General features: G+C 55.4%; 2 protein-coding genes and 1 pseudogene across 2 annotated transcripts; all 3 read right to left on the reverse strand.

Moving 5' to 3' along the window:
* Window positions 1–824: 824 nt before the first annotated feature.
* Window positions 825–11698, reverse strand: LOC120687560 (annotated as a pseudogene).
* LOC120690605 (pentatricopeptide repeat-containing protein At5g08510-like) lies at window positions 10898–14807 on the reverse strand. Its single transcript, XM_039973316.1, has 2 exons — window positions 11819–14807; window positions 10898–11385 (listed from the first exon to the last, which is right to left on the reverse strand). Exon 1 carries the CDS (start codon window positions 13690–13692, stop codon window positions 12091–12093), a length of 1602 nt encoding a protein of 533 aa, XP_039829250.1. The 5' UTR covers window positions 13693–14807; the 3' UTR covers window positions 10898–11385; window positions 11819–12090.
* Window positions 14808–15348: 541 nt separating this feature from the next.
* LOC120690607 (LEAF RUST 10 DISEASE-RESISTANCE LOCUS RECEPTOR-LIKE PROTEIN KINASE-like 1.5) lies at window positions 15349–17178 on the reverse strand. Its single transcript, XM_039973317.1, has one exon. It carries the CDS (start codon window positions 16987–16989, stop codon window positions 15682–15684), a length of 1308 nt encoding a protein of 435 aa, XP_039829251.1. The 5' UTR covers window positions 16990–17178; the 3' UTR covers window positions 15349–15681.
* Window positions 17179–18148: the final 970 nt, after the last annotated feature.

An 18148-nucleotide genomic window follows, 5' to 3' on the forward strand; every position in this document is an offset into this window, starting at 1 on the left:
CCTCCCAAAATCTAGTTTTGGTTTCCACTTTGAATTTTAAACTTTCCTTTTGATAGGAAGAGGTCTTTGATCTCCACTAGTCCAGACCAAAATTGAGAATCCCCCGGCTTCTTGAAACTTGTGTCAACGTTTTGTCCCCCAGATCTTTTCTCCTGAGTAACTTTTGCCATGTCCCATCTTTGTTTAGAAGTTTAAATAACCATTTACTAATGAGACATATGTTTTGTGCTTCCAAATTTAAAATTCTCATTTCTCCTTCACACTTTGGTGTACTCAAAATGCTCCATCTAGTGAGTCTATATTTCTTTTTGTGTTCGTCGCATTGCCAAAAGAAGCGAGATCTATAGTAGTCCAATTTCGTGAGAACTCATTTAGGAATTCTAAAGAAGAACATCATAAATATTGGTAAACTAGATAGGACTGAGTCAATCAGCACTAGCATGCCACCTATTGAAAGAAGTTTACCCTTCCAACTGCTCAGCTTCTTTTGAAATCGCTCCTCAACCATGCTCCAATCCTTATTAGAAATTTTGTGGGTATTCATTGGGATACCGAGGTATGTGAAAGGAAAAAAAATCCCTCTCTACAGCCAAGTATTTGTACAAACTCCTCAGCCACCTCTTTCGCATCTCCAAAACAAAACAATTCACTCTTATGAAAATTGATTTTGAGACCTGACATCTTTTCAAAAGCGCATAGCACTAGCTTTAAGTTTTTGGTCTATTCTAAATCATTTTTCATAAAGAGAATTGTATCGTCTGCATATTGTAGGATGTAGAGACCTCCATCTACCAAGTGGGGTACTAGTCCCCTAAACTGCTCTTTTAAGTAGCTCTTGTTATTAGCGTTGAGAGCATATCCCCTACTATTAGTTGATTCCCATCAATAGTTCAATACCCTGTAACCTAACCGCCACATTGTCACCAGCTCGTGTCCCGCTCAATGTTTTTCACTGCTGCCTCTCTCTCTCTCTCTGCAGCAGTAAATAACGCGCAAGATGTCAGGAGGGCGGGAGGGAGGAGAGAGGGGGAGGGAGAGGGGGTGGGGGGGGGCAGGGGAGAGAGGGAGGGAGAGGGAGAGAGAGGTGAGGGTGAGAGATATGCGGCCTGATAAAATATGTGATTTTTTTATATGTGTAGAATTATTTTTTGTTTTTTTATGATTATTGAAGATTTTGTTTTATATGCTCAAGAGCTTATTGGTTTTATGCTCGCAGGATCGTATCAGATTGGCAAGACCAACACTACAACTGTGTGCTTTAATTTGGTGTAATATCCTACTCGGTACTTATCATATTTATAGCAAATTTATATTTAATAAGCAGCCTCCCTTGCCGAGATATCTACGATCGTAACTATGCGGCCTAAAATCTTATCATCTCCCCAGGCAATTCCACCCGAAGGGAACACTTCTCTACGCCTACGTCGTTCTCTCAACTACCACACTCGGCTTCAAACGAGAACTATCATAAATGTTTCTCTTATAGGACCCTTAGCACAGAGACTTAAAGCGCACAACCAGACCAGCAGATACAAGAAAATTAAAGGGGAACTATTTTATTAGAAACAAACTTACATATGTTTTTCCCTTTCAAAAAACCCCCCAAACTATTAAAACAAAGAAGGGAAAGATTACCTTACAGTAGGCATTTTTACAACGGACTTGGTGGCTATCTTACAGGGATGGTACAAGGAATTTTATGGGGTTTAGATGCTCTCGCAGGAACTTCGCTCTTGGAGGCTCTGGCTTCTCCTACTGATGCCTTCGTCCTGTTAAGCACGTCCTCCTTATATATTGATGCGAACAGCTCTGAGGCCTTCGCTGCTTCTTATCCGAATTATCAAGTTCATCGTTCTGCATCATGGCGCAAACTTCATCGATATGGCGATAACTTGCATGGCGCTTAACTTGCATGGTGCTTAACTTATACGACGCATGACCTTTGCTGCTTTTGTTTTCGGGAACAAGTTTCCATATAGAATCTTCCAAAGATCTGAGTGTAGGCTTATCCATGCAATGCTTCTGCAGTGCTTTATATATCACAATCTTTGTTATTAGTATTAGGTCCTATTTGGTTTGCTCGCGCTACTCACGCTAAAAAAAATCTTGCATGTATGGAGTACTAAACGAAGTTTATTTGCAAAACTTTTTCACAGATGGGTGCAACTTTACGCGGCGAATCTAATGATAGTAATTAATGCACAATTGACTACAATAATGCTACAGTAACCATTTTCTAATCGTGCGGTCAAAGGCCTCATTAGATTTATCTCGCGAAGTAGCGCAGGGGTTGTAAAGTTAATTTTGCAAACTGCCTGCTTTTAATACCCATAATTAATAGTCAAAATTTGCTACAGTAGCTTGTGCTACAAAACCAAACAGAGCCTTAGGCCCCTGTTTGGGACGGAGGGTGAGAAACGCGCGGCGCGTATACGCGTAAGCGGCTCGGAGGCCGCTTTTGCGATTCTGGCTCGCGTAGTTGTTTTTTCCCGCGTTTTGCGTTGCAGGCGGCTGGCGAACGCGCGTTCGTCGCGAGGCGTTCGGCGGGATTTTTCCGCGTTTCTCGCTCATACGCGACGCAACGCGGTCCCAAACAGGCCCTTAGTATTATGCAATCTTCTACAGTGCTTATCATAATCTGAGTTATTAGTATTATTATATTTTATAAATATTCATTTTGGATTCTCCAGAATTTATTAGGATTTTGTAGGATATATCTTCCACGCACAAAGATTTGATAGTACCACTATCAAATTAAGGGAATGGGAGAGAGTATTAAACAACTTTGCTGCAGCTACATTCTAGCATCTGGTTACTGGAAGATGAAGGAGGGCATCAAACAGCCAATATCACGGTTTCAATAGACTAGAATCCTATCTACTGGTCTCAAATTCTCAATACAGTAGAGGTCATTTACAGCTTCTGCAAAGGAAATATACCTTAGAACCATTTTGAATAGCCCCAGCTTCCAATTTTCCAAAAGCTGCCAACTGCTCTGTTGACTGAGACTTGATAACATCACAGATTGGAAGAATGAGGGGCTTTGTAACATCCCGAGAAGGAAGCTGCTGGGAATCTATAGCATCCAAGAGACAGAACCCTTGACACCTGAAAGGGTTCAGATAGATTTAAGATTGTGAAGCCAATGGACTATGGTTCAGATAGTTGTGTCCAGGTTCAGCTAGTGTCCAGGTTCATTGCCACTATTTTTTTTTTGAACGAACCACACAAAATAGTGTGAGTTTCATTGATACAGTAGAAGAAAAGAATACAAGACTATGGTTCTGGGAGGCTATAGCCAGGAAAAGAAAAAGAAACTAAAGTAAAACAGGATCCGCCCGGTTGGATTGGGACGTCAACAACGGGAACTCTACAACTCAAACTCACCCGGTTGGATTGGGGCGTCAACACAAAGAAAACTCGAAAACAACCTGGAGAGGCCCCGACCGGTTGGATTGGGCCGTCAACACGATCAAAACCACTCTGCTAGGCTGCACCGCCGAACAAAGCTGAGTCGGTGCCGCAAACCACCTTCTCCTACTCTTGAAGTCGTCGCAAGACGCAATCCAAGCCGATAAAGGAAGGGCAAGAAAACAGACAGCCCTGCACCGAGCAAGCCACCGCCATGCGGGACCCAACGCCGTAGTGCTGCTGCAGCAGTACCCACCATCCAACAGAGTGGAACCACCAGATCCGGACTTCTCGCTGGCTGCCTCGCAGACGCCGCTACAGAACACAACGCATGGGGGTCTCACCTCGCCCGCCGTCGGACACCTCACTCTCGTCGCCACGCTGAAGACACCGCACACGGGGGCCACGCCACATCCGCCTCAGTACTCCATGCCACGGATCCGTATATTGTATTGTTGTCAGGATGATGAACAATGATGCCCTGTTTCCAAGATCTTCATCAACCAACCAAACCACTCCCGACGGCCGACGGCAACTCGTTGCACAACACATGCACGTAGCTTTCGCCGTCATGGCAGCAAACCAGAGTTGTCGCTTGCGCCATCTTTCGACGATGAACCATGCCGGAGTAACTGCAGCATAGCTGAGCCACCCGCCGCAATCCGCTGCAAGCCTAGTTGACCCACATTGTTGTTGCCGCAAGCGCCGCCCTCAGACATTGTGCCACACCGAACTGACAGCCGCTGAGCAGTGCCAGTCGCCACGGCACGCTGCAAGCAGCCAAAACCAACCAACATGCAACAACCTCTGGTCGTCACCAAACTACGAAACGACAACGCATGAGCTTGTCAACCCCTTTGAAGCTCATCCTCCTGCACGTAGCTATCACCCCCTCAGCCGCTGAGTTCTAGGCTAAGTTGGGTCTCAAGAAACGACGCCTCCAAGGAGGTCACGACGCCAGTGGCGCCGCCGTCGCTTGTCCAGGAACTGGACAGGGCTTTCGCCCAGAGAACAGTCCAGGCAGTGGTTGGTGGAGCTCGAAGATGACGCCCCCAGCAGGGAGAACGACGCCCGAAGGCGCCGCCGCCATCGCCGTCAGGAACCTGGCGGCAAGGACTTTCGCCCAAAGCAACCGAACCCAGACCACTGCACACGCTCAGCCCAGAACCCACTGGGAAATCAGCTATGGCGGACCGCCGAGGGCGGCGGTGGCGCCATGCTACCCAAGACGCCGCGTCGGAAACAAGCTCTCGGTCAAACACCTTCTTAAGGCTGGCTCGGTAGGCCTCTTGGTCCGACTTGAGCTTCGACCGAGCTTCCGCAGCGCGGGAGGCTTCTGCCTTCGTGTGCGCTTCTAGGCGGGTGTGCCAGTCGGAGAGACGCTGGCGCTCGCTCTCCAGTGCAGACCACTCCCGCCGGAAGGCCGCCTCGGCAGAGGAGGTTGCCTCCTCGATCGACCGCCGAACTCGCAACAGCACCTGAGGAAGCGGAGTCGCATCCTCCTCCGGGGATTGGAGCTACAGGAGCCGTCTGCCAAACACCACCTCCAACTCTTCCTCCGCAACAGGACCGGAGCTGGAGGTAGGGACTTCCGCTGCGGCACTTGTCTCCGGCGCCTCCGCCGCCGCCGAGTCGGACGCGGCCGGACCCAGCTCCGGCGCCCCCGCTGCTGCTGAGTCGGGAGCGGCCGAGCCCAGCTCCGGCGCCCCCGATGCCGCCGAGCCTGGAGCGGCCGAGCCCAGCTCCGGCGCCCCTGCTGCTGCCGAGGCGGGCGCGGCCGGACCCAGCTCCGGCGCCCCCGCTGCTGCTGCCGAGTCGGGCGCGGCCGGACCCAGCTCCGGCGCCCCTGCTGCTGCCGAGTCGGGCGCGGCCGGACCCAGCTCCGGCGCCCCCGCTGCTGCTGCCGAGTCGGGCGCGGCCGGACCCAGCTCTGGCGCCCCCGCTGCCGCCGAGTCGGGCACGGCTGGGCCCAGCTCCGGTGCCCCCGCTGCCGCCGAGTCGGGCGCGGCCGAGCCTAACTCCGGCACTCCCGCTGCCGCCGATGCGTCAGGAGCGGCTGCGCCCTGCACTGGCACCTCCACCACCGTGTCGGGTGCGGCTGCACCCAGCACCGGCGCCACCGCCGCCGCCGCTGCTGCACTGAGCACTGCAGAGTCTGGAAATGGCATGATAGTCAGCATCGCATCATGTGCCACGGAGTAAGCAGCAGGACGCCGTACCTGAGGGTCCCGCACCTGCTGCCACCGTCGCTGTCGATGCCGAGGTCGCCGCCGCCCGGGCACCTGCTGATGTGCCAACGGTGGTAGAAGAACCGCTGGGGCGGGAAGCCCTGGTAGCAAAGCAGAAAAGCCATTAACAAAAACAAACAAATAGAACACCGGCGCAGGCAAGGAGAGCAGGATGACACTAACCCGGCAGTACCGGGTACCCAGCGTCCCCGGAGCCCGGGCCTCTTCTCTTGTGGCTGCTGCTGTTGCTGTTGCTGTTGTTGCCCGTGCAGCTGCGATGCAGGCGCAACCCGGGCCTGCACCCGTTGCTGCTGTTCCTGCGGCTGTGGCATGGGCGCAACCCGGGGTCGCACCTGTTGTTGCTGCTGCCGTCCGCGTGCCTGCTGCCGCTGCTCTTGCGGCTGCTCCTGCTGCTGCTGCTCTTGCTGCCGGCGCGATGAGTTCCTCGGCGGCGATGGTGGTGGTCCAGTTGCGCCAGAGGACCCGTGGGGGCCGGCAGCCCGGGAGCTACCTTGGCCTGCGCCCTCAGAAGACCTCTGGCGCTTCGCGGCGGGCTCCGAGACCAGGGTCTCGTCGCCCCGGAGTAGCCTCCGCCGGCCTGCGTCCCCCGACGACGCACCGGAGCTGCTCTGAGCCCGGCTAGAACCGGCCGCGGCCGCGCTGCTAGCCGCGGCCTGTTTCCCCTTCGTAGTGACGCCGGACCCCGCAGCGCCCAGCGTAGCCTGATCCCCGGACGTGCCAGGGATCCGGAGCCCGCGGTTCGCGTCGCCTCCGGTCTGGCGTGGGGCCAGTCCCCCGTCGTCCAGAGTCGGCAGGGTTGCCAGCACCGCCACCCTCGCGGAGTCCTCGCAGAGGGGGACTATGCCCTGCGGGAGGATCAGGTTCTCCGGGATGAAGGTGTCTCTCGTCACGTTCCGCACCAGGACCTCCAAGGCCTCCTGGGTCAGGTCGCTTCCCTCCCCGCGGTGGGTCCTGCTGCAATCGTTGAGGCCGGTGAAGCTCCACGCCGGTCGTGGCCGCTGCTTCAGGGGGGCGATCCGCCGCTTCACGAAGTCGCCGAGCACGTGCCATGAGGTGAGGCCGCTCTCCGCCAGCGACCTGATCTTGTCCAGCACGGAGTCGAACTCCGGCTGCAGCGACGGCTTGGCCCTCCAGGATGCTTTGTCGGAGGCGGGCCCCGCGATCGGCAGGGCAAGGCGCTCGTTGGCTTCGGTGGTGGCGATCACCCAATCCCTGCGCCACTCCTCCCACCTTCCGCCAGCAAGGCCGGGAATGTAAGGAGTCGGCAGGTCGCTCCTTATCTGGAAGTAGTACCCTCCCACTTCGTCCCTGCTCCTTCCGGACCTCACCAGAATGAAGAAGTAGCGGAAGAGGATGACGCAGGGCCGAACTCCTACGAACATCTCGCATAGGTGCACGAAGATGGACGTCAGGAGGAGGGAGTGCGGCGTCAGATGCTGAAGTTGGAGGCCGAAGTCTTCCAGCAGCAGCAGCAAGAATGAAGAAATCGGCAGTCCCACGCCGGCGGAGACATGCGAGGTGAATAGCACGAACTCCCCGGCGCGGAGGTTGCCAAGGGGAACCGAGCCTGCTCGCACCCCCCAGCCGGTCTCCTGAGCACTCCACCCAAGCAGGCGGCGCACTGTGTTCAGCTCTCCCTCGGTCTGGAAGCGACGGGGATGAACAAGGGATGCCATCTCTTGGTGGGTGAGGAAGGAGCCTGTGTAAGGGGGAGAGAAGGGCGAGGAAAGCTCGGAGGCAAAGGGGCGCAAAGGCTGGAGGAAGAAGACGAATGCGGGAAAGCAACCGTGGAATGCGGTATGCCCCGTTATAAAGCCTGACTCAACTGGCGCGCCCCGGAACCGTCGCCGGAACTCAAGCGACGCCCGCACCCGGAGTTGGCCGCCCAGTCCATGACGTGGGGGGGCCCAGGCCCACATGTCAGGGAGGGGGGGTAATCAACGAGGGTGCGAGAAGGCGGGATCCGAACCGTCGCCTGCGCGCGTGAAGCAAGGCGAAAGCCGAGCTGACGTGCGCGCATTAATCGCAGGCGTGGCCGAGCTTTTCGGGAGCTGCGCCGGTGGTAAATGACCCATTTACTCCGGCCGCAGCAAAGCCGAACGTCGCGCGTGTGACTAGGTGAACCATTGATCATGGGGCCCATAGTCAGTAATCCGTTGCGACGTGATGAAGCAGCAACCAACCCAATGGGCGGTCAAAGCCGGTCAAGACCCCTGCGGAAAGGAGCTTCAAGCTATACAGAGCCAAATCGCTGAAGTGGCCCCACCTGTGGGTTCGTACCTCTCCCAAGGTGGGCCCGGGGGCCACTGTCGGTACCCTGTAACAGGGATACCCACTCTTACTGCAGCAAGGCAGGACCCGCGTAGTTACCCGTAGCTGCGCGGGAAAGATGGAGTAGCCAGGCCCCACAGGCCAGGTTTTTCCCTCACCAGGCCAACGGCCCCGGACCGTTCCCCGCCTGAGGATGGGTCCGGTGACGCCATGTGTCTACACAAAAGGGAAGCTCCGAGCTGACCGCCGAGGCCTCGGACCCCCATAGGGGTCCGGGACCTCCTGCGCCCGTCCGGACGCCCCTCACCGTGTAGGGGTCCGGAGCCGCCGCGTGTCCCGGAGACGTGGGGTTGTGCGCGAGTCTTCCGCAGGAAGACTCACCCACCTACCGCATTTAATGCGATGGACAAGGCGTGCTCTGCCACCGCGGTACACAAGACAGCCTTTTGTCAGGCCCCGCTGCACGCCGCGTATTACCAAGGAGCACAGTGGAGCCGCCTGAGCCGCGCCCGCGCAGAGCCCGTCTGCCGCGTTAAATGGATACGACGGCTCGGCACTTTTCCATCATGCCACCTACGCCGCTCCCTACACAGCCGCTCAGCTACGTAACAGGCGATGCTACTAGCTGCGTCGGGCTCCGTCTCAACAAGACAGCGCCAAGACATGATGGACGGAGGGCTCCGGGAGCAGGCGAGCGAATCCAAGAGAGAGATCTCCTTCGCCTGCAACGCCATAATGTATGAACACCCCGTTATTTTATATCGCATCGTTGGACCCACCTGTCGGGGATCCAACAGCCGTGTACGCGCCCCCTTGAGATATAAAAGGTAGGTGCCCGCTGTGCACAGGACAATCTCCACAATCCAGACAGGCTGAAACTCTCGCTCCTTCTCACTCTCGTGGGAAGGCAATACAACACACAGTGGACGTAGGGTATTACGCTCCGGCGGCCCGAACCACTCTAAATCTTGCTGTGTTCATCGAGTTCTTGAGGAAGATTGATCTAAGACTAGCTAACCCCCGAGTACACACCCTCTGGGCTAGGGCGGGTGCCTTCCGCCACCCGGCTGTGGTTTGCAACACCACGACATTTTGCAAACCACAGCCGGGTGGCGGAACGCACCCGCCTATTCCCAGTGAGGGAGTACTCGGGGAAGTACTAGGCAATGGGGCTAGATCTACGCTGAGAAAGGGGACTCAAGAACACACGATTTAGAGTGGTTCGGGCCGCCGGAGCGTAATACCCTACGTCCACTGTGAGATGTATTGTTCTTGGTTGTGTATGAACCTATCCTCTGCTGGCCTTGGCTCTTGCTCAGCCTGAGGTTTTCTAGCGGCGCCCTCCCCCTTTTATAGATCAAGGGGGAGCGGATACATAGGGCGTTGATGCCCCGACAGGTGGGCCCAACGTGACTGTGGCTACAGCGGTAGCGAATCTTTACTGCTGCTCTCCTGACTCAGGGGGGTCTTTTCTTGTCCCGTCAACTAGGCGCTCGTTGGAGTAGCGTAGCTTGCGGCGTGGCCTGCTGAGACTATTATGTAGCGTCATAATGGGCGAAGCTGAGCCGTCGTATCCATCTGGCAGACGCAGTATGGGCGGCGCCAGCGGCTCCACTGCCTTGGTAATACGCGATCAATAGTATCCCCTGGTCAATGAAACGCCTCAGCTTCTGTCATATCAATGCAGACGTTCACCTACTGCAATAAATGCAATGGTGGGTGAACGTTGGTATGGAACCCAAACGGCCATGTCTTGCAGACACGTGGCGGCCCCGAACCACCCCGACGCGGGGCGTCGATCTCTTCCCTTAGCGAGGGGTCCGGTTATTATACAGGGGGTCCGGTCTCCTCGGGGAGGTCCGGAGTCCCGACTGCTTGCGCACGAGTTCCTGCCTTTTCCGGGACACGTGGTGTCTCCGGACCTTTCCCAACTGAGGAACGGCCCAGGCCGCTGCTGGGAGAACAGGATTCCGGACCGCAGGGGTCCGGTTGTTTGGATGTAGTTAAGGATAACTATAAGATCCTTGCCTAGACACAGCAAGAGGGGGTACCCCAGTCCTGGGGTACCGACACACCGCGTAGGCCACTGCCGCGCGTGGCCTCGACGCGGCCACTGCCAGCACCACACGGCGGCAGCGCAGCCTAGGGCGAGGACCCGGCGCTAGAGCCGCCGCCGCAGATCCGCCACCAAGGCCGTCGGATCCGAACGCGGCCGCCAGCACCGCGCATCCCAAGCAGGCCGCGCATCCCCACGTCGCGCCGCCGGAAGGGCCGCCGCCGCCAGTGCGCCAGCCTGCCGGCGCGAGGAGTTGCCGCATCCTCGCCCTGGCCGTGCAGATCTGCCCTTGGGGGCAACGGATCCGACCTCCGGGACTCCGGATCCGGCAGCCTCGGCCACCGCCGCCACCATGGACGGCATCACCATGGCCACCCCCGTGACCGACGCCCAGGCCTGTGGAAGAAAGGAGCCCCACCGCCACCTTCCTAGTCGGCATGCGGACTTCCAGTGCACGGCTCCGGCAGCGGCGAGAAGAATAGGAAGCCTGGAGGGGTGTCGCCCTCCCGGAGAAGACGACGCGGGGGGCGGGGTGCTTTTCCTGTTTTTTCATCATTGCCACTAATGCTACCTAGATTTCAGCTTGTAGTTAAAGAGAATAATAGGCAGATCATATGGGCATGGACTGCATTGATTAGAAGGATATCGTAGGCAGGCGTGCAGCAAACTAGTTTAGTTGGATCAAACTGATGAAAGCAGTAAGTAGATTTGTCTTGAAAAAACAAATGGGGATATAATTATAACATATATTTACAATTAAAATTAGAGCCACAGGTACATTTTGGAGTTGTATCGATGTTCAAAACAACACTGATCAGAGGGAGTAATAAGGAAACCCAATAAGGAACTACCATTGGTGATAATCTCCTAAGATAGTTTTCATGCAAGAGACCTAACAGGCTAAGCATGCTGTGTATAGTAGTGGTCATTGAAGATTTATGCTCCAAAGGGATTGTTGGTACCCTAAAGTAGTCAATCCATGAGATATAGATTTAACATCCATTATGACAATAGTTTTGAAGAGTGTCTTCTAAACAAAGTGGAACACAAAAACTTCATGTCATAAATTTCAGACAGCTTCAAAAAGAGATCATTAACTCCACCTCGTCATCATTGAAAGCACTGACCAGGAGGTCAAACGAGCATCTGAAGGAGGTTTGATCAAATTCTGATTTTCTACAGAACCAAGAGGAATCCAGGTAATAGCTGAGTCTTTGAAGTTGCAAGACCGCAGAAAACTGCCAAGTAGTTTGATGAACTCAAATATTTCTTTTGAGTATGCAACAGCATCCATCTTGTTCACTGCAACAACAAGCTGTTCAACGCCAAAGCTTCTAATAAGCTGAGCGTGCTCTTTAGTCTGACCGACACTTTTTCCTCCTTCACCATCCATACCAGCTTCAAAAGAACCCGTTGAAGCATCAACCACAAGAATAGCTGCATCAGCTTAAGTTGCACCAGATATCATATTTGGCACAAAATCTTTGTGCCCAGGTGAGTCAAGCAAAACCACACGGTATTTCTTCGTCTCCAGAGTTTAAAAAAAAAAACTGAAGGAGGATAAATAAAAACAACCATGTACATATGCCAGAAGGTTCAAAGCCGCTCATGTATGAATATAGGAGGATAAATATCAGCTTGCTTATAAACTGAGAAATATCAAATATACTATTTTTTAACTTAGAATTCCTGCATAATTACCTACATCCATGCTCAAAAAATGAAACAAGGTTACTGAACAATCAAGATATGATATCAGGATACATTCTTGGTACTTGGTAGCCACTACAAGCAAAACAAAACAGTAATGTGATCTATTTTTCCCACGTACCTTCGGTCCACTAGTCGGTGCTATGCCTCCACTAGCTTCAATTGCTAGTTCATCTTCCAGTACGAACAATCAAAACAGATTTTTGTCAGCACCTAATCATTTACTCTGGGCCCTAAGATTTTAACCTCCTTCAATTCTTCGCAATACAACCAAGCTAAAAATTCTTCCCTCATAACATTCAAAGGCTAATGGAAAACGCTGAGGTCAGTTAGTGACATGCTAGCATCATTGGCAGAACCAAAAACCTCAGAAGATGAGGCATCCACATCTCTTTAGCCTGCATGTGTTTGTGCTTCAATATTCTCCACTATAGTGCAAATTTCACCAAGCTGGGGATGCTGAAAACCACCAGCGACAAACTCATGCACCTCCCCGTCAAGCTCAATTGAGCTGCACCCAGGTGTTTTCTTCATCTGCAGGCTGTTCATCTCCTTCCTCTCCCTGGCTAGACTGGTCCAGTCCTGTGCTTTTGCATACATGCTGGACAGCATCACCCTTGCCCAGGGATCATTTGGATCCAACCTGCTGACTTCAGCTGCTGCGATCTCACCAAGTTCTACATTGCTGTGAACTTTGCATGCATTCAAGAATGCACCCCAGATTACCGCATTAGGCTTCATCGGCATGGTCCTGATCATGTTGTATGCTTCTTGCAATCTCCCAACCCGACCAAGAAGATCAATGATACACCCGTAGTGTTCGATTTTGGGTACGATTGCATATCTCTCCTCCATGGAGTAGAAGTGGCAAAGACCTTTATCTACGAGTCCACCATGCGCACATGCATTTAGTACCCCAACAAGAGTAACATCGTCAGGGTGAATATCATTATCTTGCATCATGTCAAACATGCGTAAAGCATCAGCAGCCCTACCATGCATTGCCAACCCACAAATCACTGTTGTCCATGAGTACAAGTCCCTCTTCCCTGGTGCTTTCTCAAACACCTGAAGGGCCTTTTCAATGCTTCCACATTTGGAGTACATGTCTATCAAGGACCGGTCCAATGAGCCGTCATCATTCATTTGGTTCCTGTCAATGTAGGCATGGACCCAAATCCCAGTCTCCAAACAACCTGCACCGGAACAAGCAGCAAGAACAGTGCTCATTGTAGGTCCATTTGGATGCACCGGACATGAAGATGGTGATACCATCTGACAAAACAATTCTAGTGCCTCCCTACATCGGCCAATGAAGCAATACCCGGCAATCATTGTATTCCATGACACCACATCCCTCCTTGGCATTGCAAGAAACAGCTCGTATGCAGCGCCAACATTACTATGCCTGACATACTGATGCACCATGGCATTCCACGAAACAGTACTCCTCACGGGCATGTCATTGAACACCCTCCGCGAAACAGACAGCTCGCCACACTCCCCGTAAACCCTGATCAGTTCTGTTGAGACGAACACATCCGGCACAATGCCGCTTGTCATGATGAGAGCATGAACCATCTTACCAGGTTTCCGGGCCGCCGCAGAGGACGAGCCCACCCCATGGCATGCCGTGAGCGCGATCGCCAGGGCCACGTTGTCAGGGAGCAGGCCGTCCGCGAGCATGTCCCTGAACACGGCGAGCGCCTGGGCTGCCTGCCCGGCCGCCGCGTGCACCCGCGCCATGGCGGTGTGGGCAACGAGGCTCCGCTTGGGCATTTCGTCGAACAGATCCCGCGCGTGCTGCGGCCTGCCGAGCGCGGCGTACGCGGAGAGCAGCGCCGTGGGGAGGTGCGCCCCAGTGTGGAGGAGCCCTTCCTTAAAGAGGAGGCAGTGGATCGCCGAGGCCGTGAGGTGGGCCCTCGGCCCCGCCGCCGTCGAGAGTGACTTGATGAGGCGGAGGAGCGCGGTGGAGGAGAGCGTGAGCGGGTGCATGGGCGGATGCCGGCGCCGAAGGCGTGGAGGTGGACGAGGTGCGGGTGGCGGAGCGAGGAGAGGATGAGCACCTCGTTGCAGAAGGACTTGGTGATGGTGGCGGCGGCGGAAGGGAACGACGGCGACGGGAACGGCGGGACGTGGAGGCGCTTGACGGCGGCGGGGCGGCCGGCGGGCGGGAGGTGCGCGAGGAACACCGTCCCGAACCCGCCGTCGCCGAGCTTGCAGCCCGCGGTGGCGGCGCGGAGCTGCTCGTAGGTGAAGGCCGGGCGGTGGTGCTGGAGCCCGTTCCAGCGAAGAAATGCCGCGGCGCGACACCTCCACCACTCCACCACTACACAGCGTGCGCGACGGGGCCGGCGGGCGGCGGGGCAGGCGAGTGTGACCGGGCGGGACCCTCCGCTTTCAGTTCAGGCTATCCTTGTTTGGCCTGCCATGCTAGAAACACAAAAATTGGCCGGAATCGGATGGATTTTTCCCAACAAGTGGTGTGTCATCGTTTGAGTTCGGAGGGATGGGATGGACTCGTTTTTCTTTCGAAAGGATTCGGGGCGGCCTCGTTTGAGATTGACCGAGATACGAGGTTTCAGATACACGAAGGAAGAAGTCCATATTACACCCCTTATCTCTTATGTAAGTCCAACTTTCAACCCCAATCTCTGAAACAGCTTAATTTTCACCCTCCAAGTCCCAAAACCGTGCAGCAGTACCCCTTGCCCCTCTCGACCCTGGTTTCTGCCACGCTGGCCTTCCAGCTCAGCAAGACGGCGTCCACGGCAGCGCTCCCCTCGACTTCAAAGGCACAACACCCGTTCAGTCTCTGTGTCGCCTTCTTCCTCCCCAATCTCATGCGGCTGGAACCCTAGGCGTGGTGTGCAGAGGGAGATGGCGAGCTCTAGCAGCGTGAGGTCTTCCCATTCAAGTGCGCCATCATCCCGCAGCCCCGGAGAAGACAATCTCTCTTCCTCTCCCGTCCCGTAGAAAATAGAATATGAGTTCCTAGATAATATCACTGGGTCTTGTTGAAGGATTGAGGCCCCTTAGGTGATAACAGTAGTTGTGGATGACGTCTTGAGGTCTTTAATCCAGCAACTTGAATGGGAAGACCTCACGCTGCTAGAGAGATTGTCTTCTCCGGCACTGCGGGATGATGGCGCACTTGAATGGGAAGACCTCACGCTGCTAGAGCTCGCCATCTCCCTCTGCACACCACGCCTAGGGTTCCAGCCGCATGAGATTGGGGAGGAAGAAGGCGACACAGAGACTGAACGGGTGCTGTGCCTTTGAAGTCGAGGGGAGCGCTGCCGTGGACGCCGTCTTGCTGAGCTGGAAGGCCAGCGTGGCAGAAAACCAGGGTCGGGAGGGGCAAGGGGGTACTGCTGCACGGTTTTGGGACTTGGAGGGTGAAAAGTAGGCTGTTTCAGATATTGGGGTTGAAAGTTGAACTTCCATAAAAGATAAGGGGTGTAATATAGACTTCTTCCATAGATGAATGACCATGAATGACCGTAGTCGCGTGCGTGCACTTCGGCAGCGTACACGGATAGCCCGCGGGTCGCTACTGGTGGATGATCATTCGGTGATGACGCAAGGCGGAGCGGGCGGCGGAGCACAAGGCAGCTGAGTGCAAAATTGCCAAGAAAACTGACGACGAGATTGGAATCTGGAGAAACACATTTGGCGGCTGTTACTATTTGTTGAACTTGTACATACCGAGAGAACTAGACTACACACGACCTGGTGCTAATTCTTGTAGTTCTCGGTGAGTTCTGGTTGTCAACCATGACTCCATGAGGCACTTGGCTCAGACAATGCCAGTACAAAGCAGCAAACATTCAGGGAGTGCTGCTATTTCTTAGTCAAGATGTCAGCACAGGATTACTGGATTAGGATAGGAGTCGCGGCCATGGACAATGGGAGGTGTTGGATCCTGAGTTCGAGCAGGGGCTAGCTCAATTCTGATGCAGATGGCGTCTTGCGCGATCCGATTCAGGAACCCTTGCCCCCGGGAAGGTCGGGCAGCATCGTCTGGATCCTCCTGAGCTCGACCAGCACCTCCCTGGCGTCGGGCCGGTCATCCTTGTCCGGCGCCACGCACCGGAACGCCAGCTCGGCCACGGCCTCGACGCTCGCCATCACACCGGGGCCCTCGCCGAGCACCGGCGGGTCGACGACCTCCCTGAGCTCGCCGACCTGGATCTTGGCCACCACCCAGTCCGCCAGCGTCACGTCCCGCCGCTCCCTGCCCACGTCCACGGGCCTCAGCCCCGTGACGAGCTCCAGCACCACTACGCCGAAGCTGTACACGTCGCTCTTCTCGGTGAGCTGGAAGGAGCGGTGGTAGTCCGGGTCCAGGTACCCCGGCGTCCCCTGCGGCGCGGTGCAGCACACGAGCTCGCGGGCGGCCCCCGTGGAGCACGCGTCCGGCGGCGCGAGGAGCCGCGAGAGGCCAAAGTCGCCGAGGCGGGCGCGCATGTCGGCCTCCACGAAGATGTTGGACGAGGTGACGTCGCGGTGCACGACGGCGGGCTTGACGCCGAAGTGGAGGTACTCGAGCGCCGACGCGATCTGGGCCGCCATGGCGAGGCGGGTCCGCCAGGGGAGCGGCGGGGGCGGAGGGGCGCCGCCGCCGCCGCCGACCCGGCGGTGGAGGTGGTGCGAGAGTGTGCCGTTGGGGACGAAGTCGTAGACGAGGAGGAGCGCGCGGGGGTCGGCGCAGAAGCCGTGGAGGCGGACGAGGTGCGGGTGGCGGAGCGCGGAGAGGATGAGCACCTCGTTGCAGAAGGACTTGGTGATGGTGGCGGCGGCGGAAGGGAACGACGGCGACGGGGACGGCGGGACGTGGAGGCGCTTGACGGCGGCGGGTCGGCCGGCGGGCGGGAGGTGCGCGAGGAACACCGTCCCGAACCCGCCGTCGCCGAGCTTGCGGCCCGCGTCGAAGCCCGCGGTGGCGGCGCGGAGCTGCTCGTAGGTGAAGGCCGGGCGGTGGTGCTGGAGCCCGTTCCGGCGAAGAAACGCCGCGGCGCGGGACGCCGCAGAGGAGGAGGAGGAGGCCGGCTCCCGCCCCACCGCGCCGCGGGAGCGGAAGCGGCGGACGGCGATGGCCGCGCAGAGGTAGAGCAGGACCAGCGCAAGGAGCGATGCGGCGACGGCGAGCGCGACGGTGAGCGCGCCGCTCTTGTCGTGGTGCTTCGGCGGCGGAGGGGCCGCGTGGTGGCCGCCCTGGCGGCAATCGGCCGGCGACGGTAGCGCGGCGGCGGCGAGGAGGAGGAGACGTCGGAGGAGATGCGGTCGCATTTGGAGGCCGCGAGCGATCCAGGCCCGCACGGCGAGGCGAGATGCGGGAGCGGGGAGCCGAGGGGGGAAAGAGAGGAGGAAGATGCCAAGACGCGGCCGCGCAAGGCTACCACTCCACTACACACAGCGTGCGCGACACCTCTCGCTTTCACATCATCACATGGCCGGCGGGGCAGGCGAGTGTGACCGGGAGGGAGGACCCTCCGCTTTCAGTTCAGGCTATCCTTGTTTGGCATGCCAGAAACACATAAATTGCTCGGAATCGGATGGATTTTCCCAACAAGTGGTGTCATCGTTCGAGTTCGGACGGATGGGGTGGCATCGTAGACCGAGGTAGGAGATCTGTTTGGAATTTGGATGGACCAGTGTTGAGTGCTAAATTTTAGGATTTATTGGTACTCATATTCTTTTCTAAATTTTTTTATTTTTAGCTAAATTTAGCTCATCTTATTAGTAATTCTATTTAAATAGACTGGCATTAGCACTTGAATTCAAATATCTGGCGGGTCTAGGTTTGAGTTTACGGTGAAGTGTTGTTTAATTGTATGGCTGAGACGAAGAACTGATATCAAATATGAGCGTGGCTGGTACTTCTAAAAATGTAAGTATGTAATTGCTTTCTATTAACGAGTTGTTTTAGGATCGACGAAGAGCATTGTGATACCACCATATATCCAAATAAGAAAATATCACACTAAAACCATCTCAACAAGACAACAACATCATCATATCCTATGAAACATTGATCACCGTTTATGGTCACACGACCATCCGGCCATTTCCTTCTCCTTTGTACATTGTCTAACCAAATATCTCATCAATTCGTTCTATGTAGCAGCCATTGCCATCTCTCGCTACTATAAGTCTATAACACCGTCTCCACACAACATCCAACCGAAACTATCTTAACACTCCGTTGCATCCAACGCTGACCTGATACGCCACCTCCACGAAACTACCGCCCTATGTAAAGCCAAACTAGATCACTTCCAAAACTCATCTACACACAATGTTGACCATCATTTATCGCGACACATCTACCCAATGCAAAACCAAGCCACGCCAACATGGTGGCCTCCACGTCAGCGCCAACTCCACTTTTCAACAACACCATTACACTACCGTTGTGTCACCATTCTTGGTCGCATCACACCGCCTC

Source organism: Panicum virgatum, chromosome 9N (assembly GCF_016808335.1).
Source record: "Panicum virgatum strain AP13 chromosome 9N, P.virgatum_v5, whole genome shotgun sequence".
Taxonomy (NCBI): Eukaryota; Viridiplantae; Streptophyta; class Magnoliopsida; order Poales; family Poaceae; genus Panicum; species Panicum virgatum.

Bases quoted from the DNA above. Each gene is read 5' to 3' on its own strand.
- LOC120690605 (XM_039973316.1), bottom strand. From the start codon at position 13,692: ATGCACCCGCTCACGCTCTCCTCCACCGCGCTCCTCCGCCTCATCAAG.
- LOC120690607 (XM_039973317.1), bottom strand. From the start codon at position 16,989: ATGCGACCGCATCTCCTCCGACGTCTCCTCCTCCTCGCCGCCGCCGCG.